The sequence below is a fragment of the Sarcophilus harrisii genome, chromosome 4 (assembly GCF_902635505.1).
Source record: "Sarcophilus harrisii chromosome 4, mSarHar1.11, whole genome shotgun sequence".
NCBI lineage: Eukaryota > Metazoa > Chordata > Mammalia > Dasyuromorphia > Dasyuridae > Sarcophilus > Sarcophilus harrisii.
The window spans coordinates 372,160,356-372,185,289 of NC_045429.1; the positions used below are offsets into that span (position 1 = coordinate 372,160,356).

At 34.2% G+C, this 24,934-nt stretch overlaps 2 protein-coding genes across 3 annotated transcripts in view; one reads left to right on the top strand and one right to left on the bottom strand.

Moving 5' to 3' along the window:
• The window catches only part of TBCE (tubulin folding cofactor E), a 73,956-nt gene extending 72,306 nt beyond the window's left edge, over positions 1-1,650 (top strand). Inside the window, exons 16-17 of one of the 2 annotated variants that reach the window (XM_003767800.4) lie at positions 1,225-1,316; positions 1,488-1,650. In XM_003767800.4, coding sequence (XP_003767848.1) covers positions 1,225-1,316; positions 1,488-1,580 — 185 coding nt within the window. In that variant the 3' untranslated portion in view covers positions 1,581-1,650. Of the gene's footprint in view, positions 1-1,224 lie in introns of both variants that reach the window. The other variant, XM_012547956.3, reaches the window with a different exon arrangement.
• B3GALNT2 (beta-1,3-N-acetylgalactosaminyltransferase 2) overlaps positions 309-24,934 on the bottom strand; it is a 35,952-nt gene continuing 11,326 nt past the window's right edge. The window contains exons 3-12 of the mRNA XM_031966935.1: positions 24,483-24,583; positions 22,943-23,136; positions 20,598-20,693; positions 14,325-14,435; positions 12,468-12,546; positions 7,564-7,747; positions 5,303-5,428; positions 4,486-4,645; positions 3,635-3,691; positions 309-3,075 (exon numbers count right to left, since the gene is read on the bottom strand). Of these exons, the coding sequence (XP_031822795.1) occupies positions 2,941-3,075; positions 3,635-3,691; positions 4,486-4,645; positions 5,303-5,428; positions 7,564-7,747; positions 12,468-12,546; positions 14,325-14,435; positions 20,598-20,693; positions 22,943-23,136; positions 24,483-24,583 (1,243 nt within the window). The 3' untranslated portion in view covers positions 309-2,940. The remainder of the gene's footprint in view (positions 3,076-3,634; positions 3,692-4,485; positions 4,646-5,302; positions 5,429-7,563; positions 7,748-12,467; positions 12,547-14,324; positions 14,436-20,597; positions 20,694-22,942; positions 23,137-24,482; positions 24,584-24,934) is intronic.

Sequence of the window (24,934 nt, forward strand, 5' to 3'; positions counted from 1 at the left end):
ATGGCAGTGCTAATAAGTGTGGCAGGTTTTACTATGCTGAAAAAGCTTTGACTTCAAATGATCCCAGCAAGAGACTGAGTCCACTTTCTATGGAGCAGGTCTGTTAAGAGGAAAAACTCATCCCTAGGAGCCTAACTCCTTGATAAGAAACTTTTTTTTTTGCTCTGGCAGCTGTTGTATATGAATAATCTAAAGTTCAAGTTGAGTTTTATTCCTGGAAATTTAAGATGGAAGTCTAGTTACCATTCTGCCATGGTTACTATGGCAGAATGTAGTACATTAGAAAAGAAAAGGCTAATTTTTTATTCTAAAATAAAGATCACATTTATTATCACAAGTTGCATAAAAACACAGACAGCTTTTACAAAAATGATTTTGATAGAAAAATATTTGAGTTTAAGTACATTGTGATATTGCAGGAAAACCACACACTCTATTGCTGTGCCTCCAGCTAAAGCTTCAAAGAAACTAAACATTTCATAATCAAGATATCCATTATTTACCATAATCCGTCTTTGGAAGTTCATTGTGTTTTTTTTTTAACAAGCCAAATCATTTACTCATTCAAGTTAAATTCCAGGGCTGTATAATCCCTTGGTGTCATTGATATAGCACGTTAGTGAATAGTAGAATCGGAGCTGAACAGGATCTTAGTGATCTTCTAGTCCAACCCCCTCATTTTACAGATGAGGAAACTGAGGCCCAGAGAAGAAATAATTTGCCCAGAAGAGCTGGGTCTCCTGATTTTCTAGCAAATGTTCTTTTCCTTCTGTTAGCTGGACATGAAAAACAAAAGATGCTAATGATTTTAGACATTCCTTCCTCTGTGCTGAGAATTATACCAGTTGGGAACAGTTTAAAATAGTTAATCAATGGAATAGGATTGAAAACTCATTATCAAAGGTCACTTAGGTCAAAACATTGGCTCAATGCGTCCTGTGTACCCCACTAATTGTACTAAAGATTATGGAGCAATAACATGATGGTTCACATGACAGATGACCTTTTCACCATTAATCAATTATTTCGGTAATCTAATACAACTAAAGAACATACAGACATTAAGCCAACTTGGTGCTCAAAAGTTAAACAAAAACACGTGCTTACATTACTGTTACTTTAGGAACAGTCTCCTGGTTTTTGTCTTATAATAAATAAGAACAACTGGTTTTATATTTAGCTGTCAGTTTTAAAGGAAATAATTTCTTTTCTTCTATTTGATAGAGTCCATGACAATTCAAAAGGTGAAAGGCTTGCTCTCTCGTCTACTCAAAGTTCCAGGATCAGAACTCAGACTGTCTTATGAAAGCCCTAAAGTAAGTAGATTCAATAAGACCCATAATCAAATTTTGTCCTTCATTATAGATAACAATATATTTGACCAAAGGACATTATTTAGGATTCTGAAGGCAACTGACTTGTAGTGCTATGAAAAGAGTAGCAGATTTATCACATACATTTTTAAATTTTTTTTTTTCCAATTTTAGATGGAAGGCAGAGAATTTGAACTAGAGAATGACCAACAGCCATTACAGTTTTACTCTGTTGAAAATGGAGACTGTATATTAGTACGGTGGTAAAAATTCACTTGTGACTCTTCATTGTGAGAAACCAAAAACTCATGGATGTAAAGTATTTTCAAACCACATTTCAGTGGAAGAAAAAGATTGTTTCTAGCATTTGTATGATAGCTCTAATAAATACTTGGTGTCTATTTACTGGCTTTTGTTTGTATATTTATTTTTGTATACTTTATACTTATTTCTTCATAGTACAACTTTACATAGAAAAGCTAGATGTTAAAGACTATTTTGACTAATGATGTTTGAAAAAATTACTGCCTACAAGAATTCTGCACTTTCCTCTAAGACCTCACTACGATTATGTACTGATACCTTGTGATTATGATTTACAACTAAGGAAAAGGCCACTTAAAATAGGGAGGCACATATTCCACTATTTTGCTCATTAAATCAATTCTGTTATATCCCTTCTGTTGCATTATTTTTAGGGCATTGAAAAAAAAAAGTGTCATGCTTTTTTATTTGGGTTTGAGCCTAGACATTAAGTTGAGAAAGTGTCATTTCCATGGAATTTCATTACTGAAATTCATCTTTAGATATTGCCTCAATTTTAGGTGAATATTAGGCCTGAGGTAAGCCATGATGATATAAATACTCCCAGGAAATAGAAAAGTGAGGTTAAATCTTTTAGGGCACTAACTTAATGTTTAGAAAATTATCACTAAAACCCTGAGGAGTACTTTATTTTTGACTGATATAGATTTTTCCTAAATAGGGATACTTCATAGCCCTTAACAACAGAAGCTGATGGAAAATTAGCACCCAGTACTGTATGCCTGTTGAAATATATAGGCTACAAACTTGGGTAACTACTAATATAACAGATGTACCTTTAAAAATAAGGGTCTAAAACTGGGCAAACTACCTGCTAGATCTGTACTCCCTGTTCAGTAACCACAAGGAATGACTACCAGCACTTCATTCCCAGAGCAGGCAAGCTAATTTCTCTACTGAGAAACAGACTGTTTCCCCTAGAACTCCCACTTGGATTGCTGCTTTAGCAGTTACAATTGATTTCAGCAATTAACTGAGTCACAACCCTAAGTGATGAACAGATTATCTATTAAACTGTAAGTAATCAAGTTTTTTTTTTTTTTAAGGACTTTTCCTTTTATAATATGGTATTTTTAAAACTGCTTAGATATAAAAAAGTTACTTTTTCAGCATAAGCTAATTTTAAAAGGGGAACTTCTATGCAAATATCAAGAAATATTCCATCAATTATAGGTGAAAGCACCAGCATAATGCCATAATGCCCCTTGAAAGAATCTGTTCCGCAGCATAACCTTGAATTTTCCTTGTACACTTTCACGTTTTCTTCACTCCAGGTCTTCAGACCACCAGGTTTAAAAGATTATCATCTTGCCTCACACTCACAAGGATCCCCACATGCTTCCTTCAATCTCCACAGTTCTGTGAGTTCTTGTGGAGAATACTGAGGGGAAGAGAGCATCCCAGTTTCACAAGTCTTCTCACACAACCAAAGACTATCCTATTTGTGGAAACAAAGATATATAGTTTCAAAAGGGAGCTATAACAAAATTAATGAAACACAGCAGAAGTTTCAATTTTATTTTCAGAGTAGATGGAAACACATATTTGCTAAATGGGTAGAATCGTCAGAAAATGTAAAAGGGATAAAGTAAGACCAAAAGAGGGAAAACAGGACCAGAGACAATTAAGATGTGATAAGTTTAAGAGGCAGTGATGATGTGACTGTGGAAGAATACTTGGAAACTAAAAATTGGGATATGGGATAATTATTAATCCTCATATTAAATAAAATGAAATCTGAAAATTGTCTTTTTTTTGTGCAGTCTACCCAATTTAAGAAAAATTAAGTGTAAAAAAAAAATTTGTACTCTGAATCAACAGATGCAGAACTAGAATTCAGGAGACTAAGGTGTTATCTACATAAAGATATCTCCATGGCTGTTAACAGGGGAAAAGTTATCCTTAAATTACAGGAGAGGAAAGCAATAGTCAGAGGTTCAGAGAACTGCCCATGACAGATAGATAGAAAGCACTTGTGCTCCCTCATATTTGCTCACCTGGAATCTCTTGGGTCCTATAGCTGCCATCCAAATGCCCATGCTCACATCTTCACCCTATAACCCCACAAACATTAAATACAAATTTTTTTTTTTAAAGGACAAGGTTCATATTTTGTGGAAGTAAGGAATTTGAAGTCAAAACCACGTGATAAATGTTCTTTTGACATGTTTGTTTTACTGCACTTCCAATTTCCACCTCTTTGGTATAAAATCCGAAATCTTATTACAGAATGGATAGGAAAGTTAGTATTGATATTTTTAAAAGTATAAAGAAGAGTGTAATGACTCTTAAAATTGTACAACAGTGGCCTTGAGAATAAAGGTAAAAATATATATAATATATATTATATATAATATATATATTTTTTTACTATATTGAGCAATAAAATTGACTATATTTTACAATTTGATAACACAACCACCCTTCTAAATAATCTTTCCAAGGAACAGTGAACTTCAATTCTGATATTCTATTGGGAATACATTTGTAAATAGAAGCTAAAAACACAAATATTTATATTTAGGAAAGATTTAAGTAAATTCATGGATATTTTAAAGTCATACCAGGATTATTATGGGGAAATTTAAGTGAGGTTAGGAAATACTAAGGTCATTCTCACTAAAAAAAAAGATGAATACCATCAATTTTTACATTTATATAGAGCTTTACTCAGTGTATTTACAATTGACTTTGGGTTATAAATTGGCAGGATTAACTAGTGTTCTGACTTCTGATCCAGTATTCACCTCTTAGTGCCACTGCCAAGAGCAGCAGACTACCCTGGATAAAACTCAGTTTAAACCATTCTTAAATTTATCATGATCTTGACTAACAAATTGTGACTTACCTGATATGTCTTCAGTCTTTCTGAGTTGCTTGCTAGCCAGTGTACAATATCTTTGGAAATAACATAACCTGACCCACATGCAAAGGCAGGATAAGCAGGACTGGGGTACTCTAGTTCTTGCCACTTTCCTGTCCGGTCAACGGCCCAATTCAATCTGAAGCTTAAACCAAAATAACCATGTCAATTTTTTGTGCTTGCTGGATAGACAAACCAATACTTATCACATTTCTCTCTCCGTTTAATACCACAATCCCCAAACTACTATGGATAAAGACAAAAGGATGAGAAAATTCTCTTTGGTATAAATAAACCAAATCATAATTAAGTAGCCAAATCTCTGAGAAGAAATACTGTTATATTTTCTTTGTTCCTCTTTTTCTACTCTTCATAATCAGCTTCTTATACACAGCTAGGTAATTTAATAAAAGGTCAAACACTGAATTTCATATATGCAATACTGTTAGACTAAAGTTTTCCAAATGATTTTTAAGAGGTATCTTCTGATATAAAAATGGAGGGGGAGGTGAAGAGGGAGAAGAGAGTCAAAAGATTCCCTTGTATGCTAACTTTCCCAGTCTAGTAACCTGAAATTGACATCAGGAGAGGTGTAGTTATGTCCATTAACAAAAAGAATTTGTCCAAAACTGCTTTTCTCTTACCACCAGGCAGTAAAATATAGTGTTTTGTTTTTTTTCTTAAATTATCATTAGGAGACCAATAAGAAAGCTAAATTTCACAATCATATTTTCTTGTGAAAATAACAAATATTTCACTCCAGAGTAATTACATCCAATTAGTTGGAAATTGTTTTACTTACTTTCCCCACCAAGAATTTGGTCTGTCCAGGTTTTTATGGGCAATCCTATTAAACACAGCTTCTAAATCTATGTAACAGTCATCATCTGTTTTCAGCAACAAATCAAAGCTAGTTGTATCAACGGTCCTGGTGCCAAAACACATGAACACACATGAAAATCAGTGACAATCTATATGGAATACAGTAACAAGAAAATATAATAAGAACAAAACAAAGAAGGACTGATGCAGACTTAAATACTTCTTAATCATTTTATATTGAAATGTCTTAGATTTCTTAAAGTCTCAGTCTTATTAAGAGAATGATAGGAAGCAAGAGGCCGAATTAAAAATCAGATATGACCACGAATTTAAAAATTTTTTTAGTTCTTTGAGGGTTGAGATAATCTCATGTTGGGTATTTGTATTCCCCAATTCTTAGAATAGTGCCTGCTACTTAATAAATAAATAAATGTTACCACATTCATTAATTCCTTCATAAGATTAAAAAAAGAAAATCAGGAAAGTTCTACCTGCTGAAAGATGGTTGGATTAAACATACCAGTTCTATCCCAAATTTATAAAGTTATACTAATGCTAGTGATTGCAAACTTACTATGGAAATCTACAATATATAAGGGTAAAGAATAAAGAAATATGACCTATAAAATTGACTCAAAATGTAGTTAATTGAGTTAAGTACTCAATTAGCAATTGATGTAAAGGATTTCTTATATAAATACAAACAAGATTCAAATTTTGTAGTATCTGAAAAACCTTTAAAATGTCATTTTAAATCAACCTCCCAAGAAAAGCCAAATCCCTTTCAAAGTTTTTATATTGATTTCGACTTATACATTTACAATATTTAATTTTTAAAAATTAAGTTCTCAATAATACATTTTAAAATCTACATTGTACTTTTTTATTCCCAAAATACTTTAGCTAAGGAGAGAGCATGGGCCCTGAAGTCAGGAGGACCCGAGTTCAAATTCGGCCTCAGACACCATGTGTCTTAGCTGTGTGAATCTGGGCAAGTCACTTAACCCCAAATGCCTCAGCAAAACAAAAACAAAAAAATACTTTACCTAATTATTCTTCACATCATGAATCTTCAAAAAGCAATTATCATAGTTAATGGTGCCTACAAATTCAAATACCTGATAGTTGCTATTTGCATGAAGAGTAAGACCTAATACAAAGAGAAAAACTCAATTGCTGGGTCTTGCAACTGCCAAACTTTGGCCACAGCCATGTTCTCCACGCTTATTCATACCGTGTGGTAACTAAAAAAATTCATTCTATTGTCCTTACTCTACAGTATCTTTAGATATCTAAATCTGTAATCATCTATGACTAATAAATATATAAAATATATATATATATATAAATATATACAAAATTTGTGTTTATCTCAAGTACATATGTACGATGAAATCAGACAGTGTCTGAGGTACTGTGAAATGGGAAAGTTAAGGGAAGAGGAAGGGAGAAATTTGGGACTCAATGAGGGGAAAAGGAATAGAATTTTAGGATTAGAGTTTTAGGAACTTAAAGAGTTGATTGGGATCTAAATGTCAATCACAAGTTCATACACATATAATCATATATCACATAGATACATATGTAATGAATAACATATGTATTTGTCCCAACAGTTATAATATTAGAATAAACATCAGCTGACTTAAGAAATCCTAAATCTTTACCATAGGTAAAGAATACTTAATCTAAATTTGGAATATTTTAATGTTTAAGGGATAAAGAATTAAAATTGTTCATGACAGTAAAGACAAATAGATCCTCTGGCTTTATATTTAGTGCTTTCCCCCTATACACTAAGAAGGCAGGGAAATACAAAGAAATAAAGACAAGCACACTCTGGGGCAAATTTTGGATTGTGAGTAGCAAAATAATTTACTGTTTTTAGGCAGATGTATTAACAATTAAAATATGACTCCTTTTAACCTCAATGATTTTCACTGAAGGGGTACAACTCTTATTTGCCTGGTTGGTCATCATACTTAGTGACTTATTTGTGTTGGTGAAAATCTCCTCAAAACTATATTAACTTTTGTTTTGTTAACTTCTAGTAATTTAAACACTGATCTGCCAGCTTGAGTAATTGAAAGCATTCTAGAATGGCAATTCTTAATAAAAACCAAGGCAAAATTGGTTTGTATATGAGATGCCAAAGATATTACTCTCAGAGAACAGGTAAAATTTTTCTACACAACAAAACAAGTCAGATAAAACCCAACCATAAAATATTTTATAACCTACCACCTATAGAAGTTCAGTAATTTTGCAGGAACATTTCGGTAGGTGTCAACAATGTCCACAAAAACAATGTCATCAAAGGTGCTGCTCTCTTTCTTCAATAAGGCATCCTCCTCATGGAGGTTATTGATGTGATCAATAAACCTTTTTGGGCGAGTTTGAAGGTTTTGTAAAAGTGTGTCACCTTCTGAAAAGGAGGAATAACAAAAGTGCAAGAGACTTACTACAAAAGCTAATGTATTAAAAAAAAAAACTTACTAAACAGCAATATGGTTCATTTATAATACAGTATTATAATTTAAGAGCTAGCATTCATTAAGTTCCTATGTGCCATTGTGGAAGGTCATTTAGTATTTCATCTGATTCTTATAAGCATCCTGCAAAAATAGGTGCTATTATGACCACTATTTTATAGTTGAGAAAATTGTGGCAAAGAGAGGTTAAGTAACCAGTAAGTGCCTGAGGTCAATTTTGAACTCAGGTTCTCTAAAATTATAGCTGTATTATTTAGCTTGAACTCTTCCTAACTTCAAGTCCAACCACCAACTTAAAGGGTTTATCCAATCCAATGTAATATTATATGATCCAACTATGAGTATTTATTGCCTAATTATTTGTTTCTCTTATTTCAGTAGTGTTTTGTAATTGTATTTATGTAACTCCTACATGTATATTGATAGGTTAACTCTCAAAGATATTTCGTAGGCTTTTTTTGGCAATGAAATTATTGTAATTTTCCTGTTTTTTACTCGCTATTTTAAAAAAATATTGATAATTTTTATGAATTAATTTTTTAGCTTGCTCCCTTGCTGCAGCTATTGTCTTGATTAGTTTCTTTGCTGATTTTCAGGAGAAACATAGTCCCTTAAGACTAAGAAGCCACAAACTTACTTTCATTAAATCATATGTACAACTTTTCATGGTAGAAAAAAGTGTAAAGGTCATTAAAAATCAAATTCATTTCGTAAGACTGCTCCCAAGAAACTGATGGTGAATAATTTTGTAAACCAAACAGCTTTTTCCCATTTAGGATAATTATAATGTTAGATATTATGCTTCCTTAAAGTAGTATTTCCCTCACAGTGTTCTGTGGATTCAGATGCTCCATAGGAAAAGAATGGGAACAGGAAGACTACATGTAAGAAATTTTGATGGTAGCAATTATATCGCGAGTATAGGGAGAGAGAAGGCTCTTTTCTGAATCTGAGAAAAAAAAAAGCAAAAATTAAGATGGGGCAATCAGGGATAGGATAGCAATGATCTGATAAATCTGGGTACATATGATGTGTTAGGTAAGCAGTGAGTATCTTGCCATGACTGCCAATAAGAAGTGCCACAAAAGATAATAAAGCAAGACAAGGTGGGATAATTGGTCAGGCAAAAGTCTTGTCATAAGCCCTAGAGCTGATTGTAGCCCAACTTGGCAGACATGACTTACGATGAAAAAAACGGGACTAGAAAGCAGCTGTCCTGAGAATGTCAGCAGCAGCCAAAAGTCGCTAGCAAGACAGAGATAGACAGTATTGGATTAACCCTTCTCCTGTTTCTTAAGTAAAGTGCTGAGTTGTGGGCAGAACAACTGCTGCTCCAGAAAACTGCACATCCCAAGCACAAAAAGGCTATATATCTTTAAACTACAGAAGCTCACAGAACATTGTTTTTTCATTGAGAAAATAAATCAATTCCCTCTATTTTCTTTCAAACTTTTCTATTCTCTTTTTATCCTGTGGGTTTTCTATACCCATGGATCAGTGTTTTTTGGATTGAATCAATATAATTCAAGACCGGATGTCCTGTTGCAAAATTTTTTTGGGAAAATGACAAAAACAAAGCAAATCCAGCAGACTACTGTTATGTAAGTAAAACAAAATTTAATATGGACTTCAGTGGTTTTTCTATCATTACTAAATAAACTGGTGTTCATTCCTTTATCTTAATGCCAGAGTTGTTTTACACTTTAAAAGAAAAATATCCTTAGTGAGTAAAATATAACTAAAACAATTTTCTTATACTCTATGATAACAAGATAGTCTCTTGTATGTGCAACAGGACTGAGTGCCTGAAGTCAAGGACAAATAAGATTACAAAGTCAGGCAGATTTTCCCATATGAATATTCTTTTCCTCCCCTCCAAATAAATAAAATAAAACAAAACTAAAATTTTAAAACAAAGCGATAAAATAAAGAAGAAAGCAAAAAGCTCAGAAGAATCTGGGCAAAAGAAGTCATCTTCATATATTTTGAGAAAGTAGTGAAAATGATAAATTAATCTGTTTAAATGTTTCATTCTTGTAAAGATAAAAAGATCTGGAGCTTCCATATTTCAAAAGTTAGGTGATTTGGGAGATACCTTCAGAGGTTCTCTCAACAATAATCTTAAAAGACATGAAAAGCCTTTTTTTTTTTATTTTTTTTTTTAACCAAAACAGGGATGCTATTTCCCTCAGGAAGCACAGACAGGGGAGTAGAATCCCAAATTATTGGGCTACACATAGAAGACGTAATACTTGAACAGCATTTTTTTTTCTATCTATGTGTCCCTTCAATGACAAGTGCTTTAGGAAAAATTTTTAACTTCCTTACAGTTTTATTCCAAAGCTGATACAGCCAACCTCTTCTGGATGATCTAAGTAAAATCATTCTCATCAATGTCATCTATTGGAAGGAAGGCTGGGATTATGGGTCCAAATTTTAGATCCAGCTTTATTATGTAACACATGTAATATAATACATGGGGAAATTTTTTTAACCTTTCAATTCACTTCTGTTAACACTGATTTTTGCTTCAATCTATTTCCCCCTAGGAAACTAAGGAAATAACATGAGAAGCTTTGAGAATAAAAGCAGAACGTATCTTTAAGAACTTATCAGAGCTGTGTGACTTTGGGCATGTCACTTAACCCCAACTGCCTCAGCAAAAAACTAACCTCCACCCCCCCCAAACCCAACTTATCAGGCAGGTCTGCATATGCCATGCTTCATTTCATATTGTCCAAAACATAGCCACAATTAATATAAAAACTTGTTAGCATGAAAGGCCTCCCCAATATAGGTATTAGTTCCCAACCTGACAATAGCAGTAAACTACACTAAACCCCAGAAGTCTGTCTCTTCTTTTATAGTCACTGGCAAAACAGACACTTCTACTCCAAGAACTCTTCGGAAGGGATTGTACTAATTGACTGGAAGGGATATACACTGCATTTGTTTTTCAGACTTTGAAAACTGTGGTATCACCAAGCAGTCCTTGGTCCCTCAGTCACTTTCAGTTATGAATATATTGGCAGTATTATTTCATTCTTAACTATGACTGAGAGAATACAGGTGAATAAATACTAATCTCAAAAATTTCCTTCAAATAATTACTTAAGAAAAACTTTCAGGCTAATATTCTTAGCCACTGAGCTCTTAAAAGACGTTTCTGAAATTTAAATCTGCATTACAGGAAGAAGAGAAAAAGACTCAAAGAAAAATGTAAAAATAGGAGCTTACTAAGCCTCACTGTTTCACTGGCCTAATCCAAGTGCAGAGGATAGGATGACCGAACTCCTCTAAAAGCAAAGAAGAAGAGCAGATTCCATTTTGTCTTTCCACCAACCAGCACAGGAGATACTCAACAAAAATGTTGTTCTATCTCATCCCTGCTGAAAAGATAGGCCAGTGGTAAAAATGTATCATTCCCAAAAAGCTTCTCACTTATCTTTAAAAACTGCTTTTTGGCCTTATTTGTAAAATATATAGAAAACTGACTCAAATTTATAAGAATAAAGGTCATTTTCTAATTGACAAATGGTCAAAGGATATGAACAATTTTCAGATGAAGAAATTAAAGCCATTTCCAGTCACATGAAAAAATGCTCTAAATCAATATTGATCACAGAAATGCAAGTTGAGACAACTCTGAGGCACCACTGCACATCTGTGAGATTGGCTGACAGGAAAAAATAATGATGAATGTTGGAGGGGTTGTGGGAAAACTGGGACACTGATACATTGTTGGTGGAACTATGAATGAATCCAACCATTCTAGAGAACAATTTGGAACTGTGCTCAAAGTTATCAAACTGTGCATACCCTTTGATTCAGCAATGTTACTACTGGGTTTATATCCCAAGGAGATCTTAAAGGAGGGAAAGGGACCCACATGTACAAAAATGTTTGTGGCAGTCTTGTTTGTAATGGCAAGAAATTGGAAACTGAATGCATGCCCATCAGTTGGAGAATGGCTGAATAAGTTATGGTATATGAATGTTACAGAATATTATTGTTGTATAAGAAACGATCAGGAGGATGATTTTAGAAAGGCCTGGAGAGACATGAACTAATGTCGAGTGAAATGAGCAGGATCATTATACTTGGCACCAAGAAGAGTATATGATGATCAAGTCTGATGGGCATGGCTCTTTCAACAATGAGATGATTCAGGCCAAATCCAATGATTTATGAAGAGAGCAATCTACATCCAGAGAGAGAGAGATCTTTGGGAACTCAATGTGGATCACAACATAACATTTCACTGTTGTTGTTTGTTTGCATTTTATTTTATTTCTCATTTGTTTTTCTTTATTGATCTGATTTTTCTTGTATAGCATGATAAATATGGAAATATGTATAGAACAACTGCTACCCAAAAGAGGGGGGTGGAGGAAAGGGAGTGAAAAATCTGGAACACAGGGTTTTTGTAAGAGTGAATGGTGAAAACTATCTCTGCATTATTTTGAAAATAGAAAGCTATTATTAATGGGGAATAGTAAGGGAGGAGGGGGGGGGGGAGGGAGGAAGAGGAGAAAAGAAGGGGGAGAAGGAAGGAAGGGGGAAAGAGAAAACCCTATTTTTAAACTCTAGATTGGTATGCGTTAGACCCAAGAAATTCCATAGGCTTTTTCATTCATTTGCCTATAAACTTACCCTGAATTGTATAAATAAAGCCTCCTGCTACTCCCTCTACACCTTCCATGAATTCATAAGGCAATGCTCCTTCACTAGCCTAGGAAAAAAAATGAAGACAAGAATAAAATATTCAGCATATTTCATTATAAGAATCATCCACATTTTCAAAATATTTGGCAAAAACCAGAATACTTCAGAGAAAATATTCTTTTAAGTTCACAAGGCACCAAGATGAATTAATATCACTATAATTACACTGTTCTTTCATGTTTCTTCATCTAATTAGAATATAATACCGAGCATCCTAAGTCTCCTAAGTCCGCAGGGCTACCCTTATACAGTCATGTTGTCTTGTTTTTGCTATGGCCAAAGTCCAAAACTGAACATTATTTTAACTTCCACCCCTCAACATCTTTTTTTTTTTCAGTAACTCAGACTTGAAAATAAGACATTTTCATAATTCAGGCTGTCTTCTAAACAGTCAATTTCAATGTAGTTTAAACATACTTTTATTAAGTGCAGTCATTAATATGACACTGCAAGAACAGTGAGTAAAAAGTTCTCAGAAGTTCTCTCACAGAGTACATATATAATGCAACTATCCTTAACATTTGGTTTTAACTACTTTACACTTGTCCAATGCCATGATTCACTCTGAACTGTTATTTCACACCAGTATAGGCTCTGCTGATGCTGTTTCCAGAAACAGGTCTTCTTGTCTAAGACTACTTCCCTGTGTCAGTACAGCACTTCTACTCACCTAATCTCAGTTTGTCACACTACTATCCCTATAGTCATCCATCTTTCAAACAGATTTTTTGTGCAAGCACTGCTGCCAGAAATAATACTTTTAAACTGGCCATTTGCAAAGTTCAGTGCAATTGGTGGTACCCTCGACTTATCACAAAAATGCTAACAGATTGCTGAAGAAATGTCTTAAGAAGATTGATGTTAAGAGATTCAAATTTTGTAAGCTACAAAAATAGCTGAATTCACTGACTACACAAAAAACTTATAGCTTTGTCTAGCTGTGGCCAAACTATTTTTGATAGGGCACACTGACTCTAGACTCTAAATAATTTCTTCAATTACTGATGGAATATGGAAAAATGCCCTGCCAACGTAGCAGAATTCAGGGATACATGGTATACATTTTTGGGGAAAGGGAGATTTTCCCTGAAATAAGGAACCCATTTCAAATTCTATTTCTGATACTTACTAGCTGTATGACTTTGAGCAAGACACAACTTCTAAGTGCATCTAGAAAACTTTTAGGATTATTAGTCTTTTCTTTGGCTAAATCATAGATTATTTGGGCACCTGAAAATTTTAAAGCTTTCTTGATTTATTACTAATTCCTTAAAATTCTATACTCAGTAAGATTAAAGAAACAAAATGGAAGTTTTTAATTTACTGAACTTGTCAAAATCCTGAATCTCAAAGCACACACATAGGGTCTTCATTTTAGACTTTTCTTTCAAGTAGTATTTTAAATGAAATATAACCAGCCTGATAACACAAAAAAATGAAGATTCTGGACAGCCAGGTTCATAAAGAATTCTCACCTGAAAAACTTTGGGAAAAAGAGACATTTTCCATTCAAGGAATTCACTAACATAAAGACATTTTATACTAAGGTAATCTATTCATTATATTTGCATTTACAATGTGTAACAGTGAGGTTTTTAGCCTTTCAGGTCTTTATGCTACAGTGATACCTAAATATATACCTATTATCAGATTTATACTAACCCAGACTATTACTTCCTAGTGAAAGGATTTGGGCAAAAAGGAAAATGAAAAATCAGTCAGTATGATAACTTGTAGCATTTTTTTTTTAAATTTTGCCCTACAAATCTAGAAAGTATGACTTACTGTAATGATTCTGAGAACTCCCCCTCCATCGTTCACAGTTACTTTGTGAAGATTCCTAGAAACAAGGCCTTGAAGATCCTGGCTCTCCCACACAATTGTGCCTTCAAAACTCTGGGGTTTTTTTGTTTTTTTTTTTAAAAGAAAAAATAAACCTCAATTAAATTTCACAAAGAAAATAATATTCTAAAAAGAATAATCTAGGTTTCAACAAATTAAATGAAGAACTTTGGAAAAGATAATGTACAGTATAAGTTTTCTCATCCATCCATGTTGTAAAATGTTTTTTCTTTTGCTTTAACCACATTACATTTAAATTTTCCAAACATATGCTAGGCATTTCCTTACCTTCTTAAAGAGGATATTGAACAATACCTCTTTCAAATGATGAAGGATTATGAAAATCAATTATATTTTTAAGGGATGATGCCCACTTCCTATTCTTTCCACTGAAGCTCTGTCAGTGAAAAAAATGGAGGCCATTTATCAAGAAGTTTCCTCATTTTCCAGGACTCAAGACAGCTTTCCCTCATCTTGTCCTTCCATCTGCACCCTTGATACCAGTCCCTCCCATGCTTTTCCAGCAGAATTCTCTCACTGCCATCTCCAGTCACTTTCTATGTATTCTTTCTAATGTTCTCTCAAAAGTTACCAATCATCTATTAATTGCTCCATCAAATAGTGTTTTCTCAGTTGTTATCCTTCTTGACCTCAGAATTATCTGACATTGATGATCACCTCTGATGGATGCTCTCTTTACTAGGTTTTCATGACACTTCGCTTTCTTAGTTGTACTGTTCCTGTCAAAGTCCTAGTTCTTCACCCATGTGTCCTAAACCTCTATCCTCTTTTTTTTTTTTTGGTTGGGGGAGGGTAGAAGGGCAGAGGGAGAAGGGAGGGGTTCAGTAATCACTATATTCATGACCAATTCAAATGGAATCGATTCAGTTTCCTGGCCTGGCGCTAGTACACTGTCCAGGTTTTCACAGGCTGAACAATGAGATCAGCACAATGGCACTGCAGACCTTCAGTCTAGTATCCAGGCTAATACTTCTTCTCACCCACACTTTCCTCTGGAGTCTCCCAAACACTGAGCCAGTTCTGGCAATGTCTGTGTCAATCTCATTATCAACGTGGACATCCTTGGAAAGTATACTGCCAAGGTAAGAGAACTTATCCACAGCACTCAAATTTTCCATTTACTGTAACTGATGATTGCATATATGGATGGTGTGGTGCTGGCTGTTGGAGAACCTATGTTTCTTTATGTTAATTGTTAAGCCAAAATTAGTACCAGCAGAAGAGAATTGATCCATACTTTGCTGTACCTCACCTTTGGAGGCTGTACTGAGTACTGAGTGCATAATCATCTGCAAAGAAAAAATCATGCACCTACACTCCTTCCACTCTGGTTTTGGTTTGCAGCCTTTTCAAGTTGAAGAATTTACCATTAGTGCAGCAGCTGACCTTGATGCCATTTTTGTCCTCATTGTAGGCGTTTGACAACATGGCTGAAAACATCATATTAAAAGGCATGAGAGTAAGTATACAGCCTTGTTTTACTCTATTGGTGACTGGGAAAGTGGAGAACATTGTCCAATGTCCAGAACTTGGAGAAACATGCCATCATAAAATTGACATAGAAGACTGCCAAACTTTTATGGGCAACCAAATTTTGACATAATTTTCTATAAGCCCTCACGACTAACAGTATCAAAGGTCTACAGATGATCAGATCTACAAATGTGTACAGGCATCTGTTCTGCTTCTGACTTTTCTCCTGGAGTTGTCAGGTAGCAAATACCATATAGGCTGTTCCCTTGGACCTTTCTGAAATAATACTGGACTTTAAGTAGATGTCCTTCTAGATGTAGGATCAGCCTATCAAGGGGAATTCTGGCCAGTAATTACTAAGAAAGAGACCCTGTTGTGACTGCTGCAGAACAATCTATTATTCCTTTTACTTTTTTAGAGAGAAACAGTGGAGGCATTCTTGAAATCCTGGGGCATAACCATCTGTTGTCTCATAACCCCAAAAATTTGTCAGCTTTTGTATGAACAATGGACCCCCCCCCAATCTTGTAAATCTCAGCTAGAATAGAATCAGCATCAGGGGCTTTGTCACACAAAAGGAGCCTAATAGCACATCTTCAGCTAGAGAGGGATCAATTTCAACCTGAGGCAAGTGGTCAATGGCTTCGGCATTGATTGATGATGTTCTTGAAGAACACTATGGAAGTATTCAGCCCATCTCTCTAGGACCATGTCCTTATCACTAATCAATGCATCTTCATCCTAGGAAGATTCCCAAGATCAATAAGATACCAGACAGTGAAATCCGTTTTTTGAACTAAGCTGCCAAGCATTCAAATTCTACTGAGCTGGCACAAAAAGATTTTTATGAGAATACATACAGCAAATGCATTTAATGTCAGTTGTCAGTTCTCACCGTTTCTCATCTGTTTCTCAATCCTTTAACAAAGCTAATAAAGCTAGCAAAACTAACTAGTTTAATTCTGCACAGAATCCTAAATCAAGAAGCTACGACTTAAAAATGATTCTGATTCTACAGTAGGCAGACTTGTTATTTTATAGTACTCATAGGGCTCATAGTAACTTTTTCTGGGGGGAAGGAAAAGAATTAGACAAAGGATTATTTCTGGGTTTTTCTATTGCTTTTTGGATGGACGGGATTATCAAAAGTCTGACAGAAGTGAGGTCTTAATTTAATATAATTTTTCTGAAAAATCTTATTTAATATTTTCAAATTAGATGATCTATATGTGATGATCAACTATGACAGACTTAGCTCTTCTCAGCAATACAGTGATCTAAGACAGTTTCAATGGATTTGGGATGGAAAAAGGCAACCATTTATTTAGAAAGAGAGTGTGTATGTGGTAAATGAGAGAGACAGAGAGAGAGAGAGAGACAGAGACGGAGAGAGACAGAGAGCACTATGAGACTGAATGGAGATTGAAGCATACTATTTTCATCAGGTTTTTTGTTTGCTTTTTCTTTCTTGTGGTTTTCCCTTTTTGCTCTGGTTTTTCTTTCACAACATGATTAATGTGTTTAAAATGTTCATACATGTATAACCTTTACCAGATTGTTTGCTAGCTTGTGGAGGGGAGAAGTAAGGAAGAGGGGAAAAAAAAGTCTGAAACACAATTTTACAAAAATGAATGTAAAAACTATCTTTACATGTATCTGGCAAAATAAATACTACTGATTTTTTAAAAATAGGTAATAGTAATCCATAGGTTACAGTAATCTATAAAAGGCATAAATATCTACTAAAGAAGTTATTCTTTCTATAAACTCAAGCTCTGCAGCAAGTAATTCTACAGATAAAGTTAAAAGTTATAAACAATTAAAACTTTTCTTTTCTTTCTTTCTCTCTTTTTTCTTTTTCTTTTCTTTTCTTTTTCTTTTTTTTTTTTTTTTGCTGAGGCAATTGTAGTTAAGTGACTTGCCCAGGGTCACACAGTTAGGAAGTATTAAGTATCTGAGTTCAAATTTGAACTTAGGTCCTCCTGACTTCAGGGCTGGTCCTCTATCCACTGCATCACCTAGTTGCCCCTAATTAAAACTTTTCTATTTAAAAAAAAATCACCATAATTAATTCAAATAAATATCTTTAAAGCAGATACTCTGTGCAAGGCCCAATGAAAAACATTACAAACATTTTAGGAAGAAATAAATACAAAATATCTCTGATTTTAATACTATTTTAGAATAGATTTTTAAACTCAGAAATCATTTAAAGTCTAATCAAAAAAGGATTCACTGAGGATGCTTACTGGAAAGACAAAAGGCAAAAGTCAATGTTAATATCATTCTGTCAAATTTAAGGCACCTCTCTTTCTGTTAACAAAAAAGTCATTTCAAAGGGAAGGTACTTTATAAAGGATTTCTGGAGGTTAAGAGGAGACTGTCTACTGTGTCCACATGAAATGTATTAATAACTTTTTTAAACAGACAAAAAGAGATACAGGTGGGAAGAGATAATCACTATAGGTTTTAACTCCTCTTCAAAAATAGATATATACAAAGATAAATATAGAAAAAGTCTAGTTGATTCAGGTGAACCAAAACAATCTGATTTTTTAAATACTGAAATTAGTTTTGCTAAAGTAATCTGAAATTAGACTAAGCAATATTTTAAGTGGCACATGCTGCAGGTTTCATTTAACTCTTTGACCCCATCCTGAAATTTATGCCTCAGTGAGTTACACTATGAAAATATTTCAAGAGATTTGCTTACTTGACAAGCTGCACTACTGACATACTACCCTGGCAGGCTATTAAGTGAACACTCCAGGAGGGAATAAAATGATAGACAATTATATACTCCCTTCTCTTACATGGAAGAAAGTAGACTATTTGTCTCTCAGTCTTTCCATTCTCTGCTGACTCCATACATGTAAACTGCCCATAGCTATTCTTCTTCAGTGCTAATAAGTTTGATTCAGCAAAGCTCAAATTCATTCTTAAGATTCAGCATACTATAATCAAATTTCCACAAGAAACTAAGTGGATTTGCAATAGGAAATTATTTTTAATGGCAACAGTATTACTTGGCATACCTAAGAAAAAAGTCCATTAGACTAAGACCTAAAAAAATTAACCCAAAATTTTGGTTTTTAGGCAATTGGTAAAAAACTGAATAACCAAAAATGCCACCTGAAATATCAGGATTGATAGCAATAGCCAGAAGTACCATTGTTGATGTCAATAAGGGGAAGATAATTTTTGCTTATCAAGAAATTCTTTTCTTCCCTTTCCTAAGCTGGAGGAAAGAAGGACTGTAATTCTTTAATTAGTGAGTAATGAAGAACTGATACTTGCTTTCTTCCCCCTTTCCTTTATGACAGGGTCACCAGGCACTGTCCAGTCAGTCCTAAAGGGTCTGTTGCTGTACAGATCATCCCATTCCAAATCTGATAACTTCAGCTGATACAAGTGGAGTTACTTGACAAATCAGTTCAAAGGCCAAATGTCAGAGCATTTCAGAAGATATCTTCTGATCAGATCAATCATACTGAACCATGCTAAATTAAATAATCATTGTCTCTATCAACTCTAATGAGTTAACACTTTGTAAGGATTCCAACACCTCATTATTTCTTTCTGGATAAAACTAATCCTAAACACATGAAAAATAATCCAACTTCAGCCCATGAATCCTTACAATGCTTGAAAAGGCAAGTCTCCCAATTTTCAGATGAAGAAATTGAAACTATTTGTAGCTACATGAAAAGGTGTTCCAAATCACTATCGATCAGAGAAATGCAAATCAAGACAACTTTGAGATAGCACTACACACCTCTCAGATTGGCTAAGATGACAGGAAAAGTTAATGACGAATGTTGGAGGGGATGTGAGAAAACTGGTACACTGATACATTATTGATGGAACTGTGAATTATGGGATATGAATGTTATGGAATATTATTGTTCTGTAAGAAATGACCAGCAGGAGGATTCCAGAGAGGCCTGGAGAGACTTACATGAACTGATGCTAAATGAAATGAGCAGCACCAAGAGATCATTATACAAAGAAATATTACAAGACTATATGATGACCAATTCTGACAAGTGTGGCTCTCTTCAATAATGAGATGATTCAAACCAGTTCCAACTGTTTAGTGATGAAGAGAACCATCTACACCTGGAGAGAGAACCATGGGAACAGAGGGTGGAACACAACATAGCATTCTCATTCTCTCTGTTGTTATTTGCTTGCATTTTGTTTCTTTTTTCTCAGCTTTTATTTTTCTTCCTTCTTGATTTGATTTTTCTTGGACAACCAGATGGCTCTGTGAATATGTATGCACATATTGGATCTGGCATGTATTTTCGGCATATTTGACATGTACTGGACTGCCTGCTGGGTGGGGGAGGGGATGGGGGAAGAAGGGGAAAATTTGCGGCAGGGGGTTAGGCAGGGATTGATGTTGAAAAAATTACCCATGCATATGCTTTGTGAATGAAAACCTTTAACTAACTAAATAACTAAATAAATAAATAAATAGAGGGGGGGAAAAAAGAGAGAAAGAAAATGCAAGTCTTCTAATAATTTCACTGTATTTTAAGGACTCTTGAAAATTTGCATCTCTGTTCTTCCTCCTGCCCTTGATAAAGAAGTCTGGTAAAGATTTAATCAGGCAAGAAAGACCTCCCTTCTGGCTCCAAAATGAGTTCCCAAGTTGGATCAGTAAGCAGCAACATCACCTCCTCCTTGCCCAAGTACACCACTAGTACTACCCCATACCTCTGGCAAGATGAACTGCTCTACTGGTTTGTACCACAGTCTGTTGACTTGTACTCCACAGCTGGGGGGACTGAAACGAGCACTAAGGAGAGCTTCCTGTGGGTAGAGAGAGTCAGGAAAAAAAAGTGATAATAGTTTCATTAAAAGTCAGGGGAGAAATTCACTTCATATCTTGTTAAATACATTTTCATGCATATATAATATAAAAGACACCTCCCTCTCCTGAAATCATCAGGAATATTGACATCCTATTTGGTTTAATCGATATTCATTTTTATCAACCCAAGATCCCTTTCTTTTCCCCTTCTTTCTATCATGAGGTTATGACATTGAATCTCCTTGTATTTTCCCATCATTACAACAATGATGTCATTTAGTTTTCAAACTAAAATAAGTCACTAATTTAGAAAACTGTACCCCAAAGCAGGTAGACATGTAAGGTATTGTTAAATGAAAGCAGAACATGAAAGTGATACCCTACATTAAGAGAAAAAAGGCGAGGCAAAAATCAAGCCAAGGGGATATAAAAATGGCAAAAGGGAAATATAAAAATCCTCATTAGATTAGATTAAATCAGCAGTCTTTTTTCTTTGAATGTTCACCCATCTGTTTTAGTCAAAAGAATGTATTTACATGCTAGATATTACACATTAATTTATGAGGGAACATCTCATTAAAACTATTAAGAGGACACAAGGTTTCCAAAATTACAATTTTTGTTAACATTTTTTTCTGTTAAATAACAGCTTTTACAAATAGTGCAGGAATATGCTTTTGCTTTTTCAATGATGCAGGTGTGAACATCACTGATTTACAGGCAAAAAAGGTTCTGTAATTTTGGTGGGAGGAAGTAGTGGGTCTGAATATAGTTTTGTGTGGGGCTTTTGAATATGTGCCAGTACTGACATGAGCTAGAAATTACTTTAGAACATCAACAATGAACCTATCACCAGTTATATATAAGATCAGGTAAAGCGGGCAGCTAAAGGTCAAATCAATAACATGGTCAAAGCACTGTACTTATGAATTGGGCACCTCTGCTGGTGGTATACTCATTCAGAATAATGAGCTAGGCCCATCTTCATTTACTATCCAGACAATTAAGTAGCTGATGTTGGCAAGTCACAGCAGGTCCTAATTTCCAGATTAAGTACGGTGGCTTACTAAGTAGTACAACTCTTATGTCATTTAAAGGATTTCCCAGAGAGAAGAAATGTAACTGAAGCATAACAGATGGAATTATATGCTAATTGGCTATTAACTTGATGAGGTTCTTTTCACAGCAATAATACCAGATTGTGGTCAAATACATCCATGCCAGTGGAGGAGCTCTGTGAATACAGCAATCACAACAGTGGAACTCTTTTTCTAATTTCACCAAGACTGCCCTTTATTCTATTTCTCTTACTACATGCCTATCTTTTAGAAGCAAATCTGAAAAGAACAGATCAGAGACCAAGTAGTTCAACCCCTAGCTAAACAAGAATCCTTTCTACAACACACCTGAAAAGTTACCAAGGATGGGAAGAGTTATATATTGCTTGAAGACCCCAAGTGAGGAAAGCTCATTCCACTTTAGGAGGGCTCCGCCAAGCAGAACAAATCAAATCCTTCAAATGAAACACACTATGGAAAAACTCAACTCTCTAAGTCAGCACAAATTTTCCCAAGTACTTTAAATACATGTTGATTGGATCTATATCATACTCTTTGCTAGTAGATTTTTTTTAAAGACAATAACTATTTATGACAATAAATCTAAGCAGTAATGAAAACACATTAAAATCGATTATAATTAAAAATTATAATGGTGGCCACTGGCTATGGAAGCAGAGTAAAACAGCTTTAAAAAGTTGGTCTATTATACACTAAGTCATAAGTAAATTGTAACACAATAATTAGGAAACCTATAGAGATTCATTGGTCTTATTTTTCTTACTGTGTCATTCTATTTGAAAAATAAGGACCATTTCACATACACATTAATACATATGAGTGCAATACAATTTTACCACAATTCTTTACTACTTTCATTTAGATATATCTTTGGTTAAATTGGGTTCCCCAAATACAACTGACAGTATATAATAACCCGATAAAACATAGAGTATAATATAAAATATATAACTGGTCATAGACATTAGCATGTCTCAATACTAGAGCACAAAAAAAGGTTCCATTATATTAAATAATGTAAGGAAAATCAAATTTCTGAACCACAAAGGGGCAAACTCATTTTGTAGACCTTTTCTGGGGAAAACAAATTTAATACTGACAAAATGGAAAAGAAATTAAGGAATCAGAGAAGAGGGCTGGGGAAAACACTTTGTGCAACAGAACAATACCTCTTGTTCTGCTTGATACACCTTGACAGTAATATTCCTCTGGAAACCCACATTGCCAGCATCATAGAAGACTCCAAGACTAGTAATGACAATTGGGTAGAGAACTCGAAAGCTCACACTGACAACTTGATCCTCAGAGAATCCTGATGCAGTTCCTTCAGGCAGAGTGAAGGCCTCGATTTCCTGATTTAAAACTAAGGAAATAATAACAATTCCCATTTACATACAATTTTATAAAGCACTTTCTTCACAATAACTTTAAGTAGATGGAGCAAAGGTATTATTATTACAAATGAGGACACTGTAGTAACTGTGACACAGAGTAAGAATTAGAAGAGGTCAGAAACAAATGCTACATGACAAAACAAATAAAACTTTACACCTCTATACATTTTTGCTATGAGTTGGGCTGCCAAACTAAAGCAAGTAACTGCTTATAAAAATAAACCAATTAACTGTCAGAATTTCTTTCTCTTCCCCCCAAATAGCAAAAACAAAAACAAAGCTTCAAAAAATACAGATTTTAGGAAAATGAGGTATATCTGAAATCTGTTTTGACAAAAATTTGTTGACTAGTAATAGAGATTGAATGCAGCATATGTAAAATATAGAAAAACAAAGTTCAATTGCCTAAATTGGTGATGTCAAATTCAAATAGGAATGGAGCCATTAAAGCAGATTCCTGAAGACTGCATACTGACTTAGAAAAGCACATATTAATATTATTATCTATGGTATTTTTATATGTTGTTAAATGTATCCCAATTACATTTTAATTTGGTTCAGCTTGGTTCACAAAAGCTTTACAATAAATAAAATGTGTATCTTTAAAAAGGAGATTTTAAATTTTCCTAAATGGCATTTCAAAATTCCACAAAGATGAAGTAACCCCATCTTCCCTAACCTCAGCCAAGAACTGCTCAAAACTTTTCATTATGACGATGGAAGTTTATTGAAAATCAAAAAATGTTTCAAAGTACTTTCAAGCTCTTCACTGCACTATGCTGTAGATTTCCATTTGTGATTTTAATTTTACTTGTCTGTGTTACGGCAACTTAAGCTAATGGATTCCTGAGAAAGTCATACATTACAAAACTGATTATGTAATTAATTTGAAATATTTCTAGAGAATGCAATTTGATTAACAATATGTGATAAAAATGAATTTACAAAGAGTTCAAAACTCGGTAACGTAAGCATTTAACTTTCTTTTCTTTTATAGATGAAAGAAAAATTTGCATATACTTGATGATATAACAAATTTTTTATCTGATAATATAAAAGAAAAACCATGTCCTTCTGAAATTTTACACCTGCTGATAGACTCCTATCTGTCAGAAATGGAAGGAGGTTTGCTTTAAATGGAAGAGGGAGGTTTGATTTGTCAAGAAAAACTTCATACAGCCAAAGTCAGCAACTCTTAATTAATAATCTAAGTATTGTGATTGCCAGTCATTCTAGGACAGAAAAGAGAGAAAAATCCAGAAAGAACAATCAAAAATATCATAACTATAAATGCTAACATATAAATAGAACTCACTGGGATTAGTGATGTTCAGCAGTTTGCAGGAGTAAGGGTCTTCTCGGTCTTCCACAGGCACACTGCAGCCACGAGCACCTATTATAAACTTCACAAGCACACTGAAGAGATTTGTTGGTATTAACATCAATTAATAATATTCCATCTTGAACATGCAGCTTTCTCCTATGCCTATTTCAACATTTGTTCTTTTTAGTCATAAGTACTAATGAAAATTAACTTTCTAGCTTCACTTTACCTCCATGCTAAAGAAAAGAACCAAACAAAAAATACTAAATAAAACAAGCCCATTTCTAATTTTACTTTACAATTGAAAGACACATTCTACATCTGGCCACCACTAAAAGCCCATACCAATAATAGACAATTCCTGGATTATGACTACTTATACTTGTATCACTGAAATTACAATAAAGAAAGTCTACATCAAAGTACTATCTAAGCATGACTTT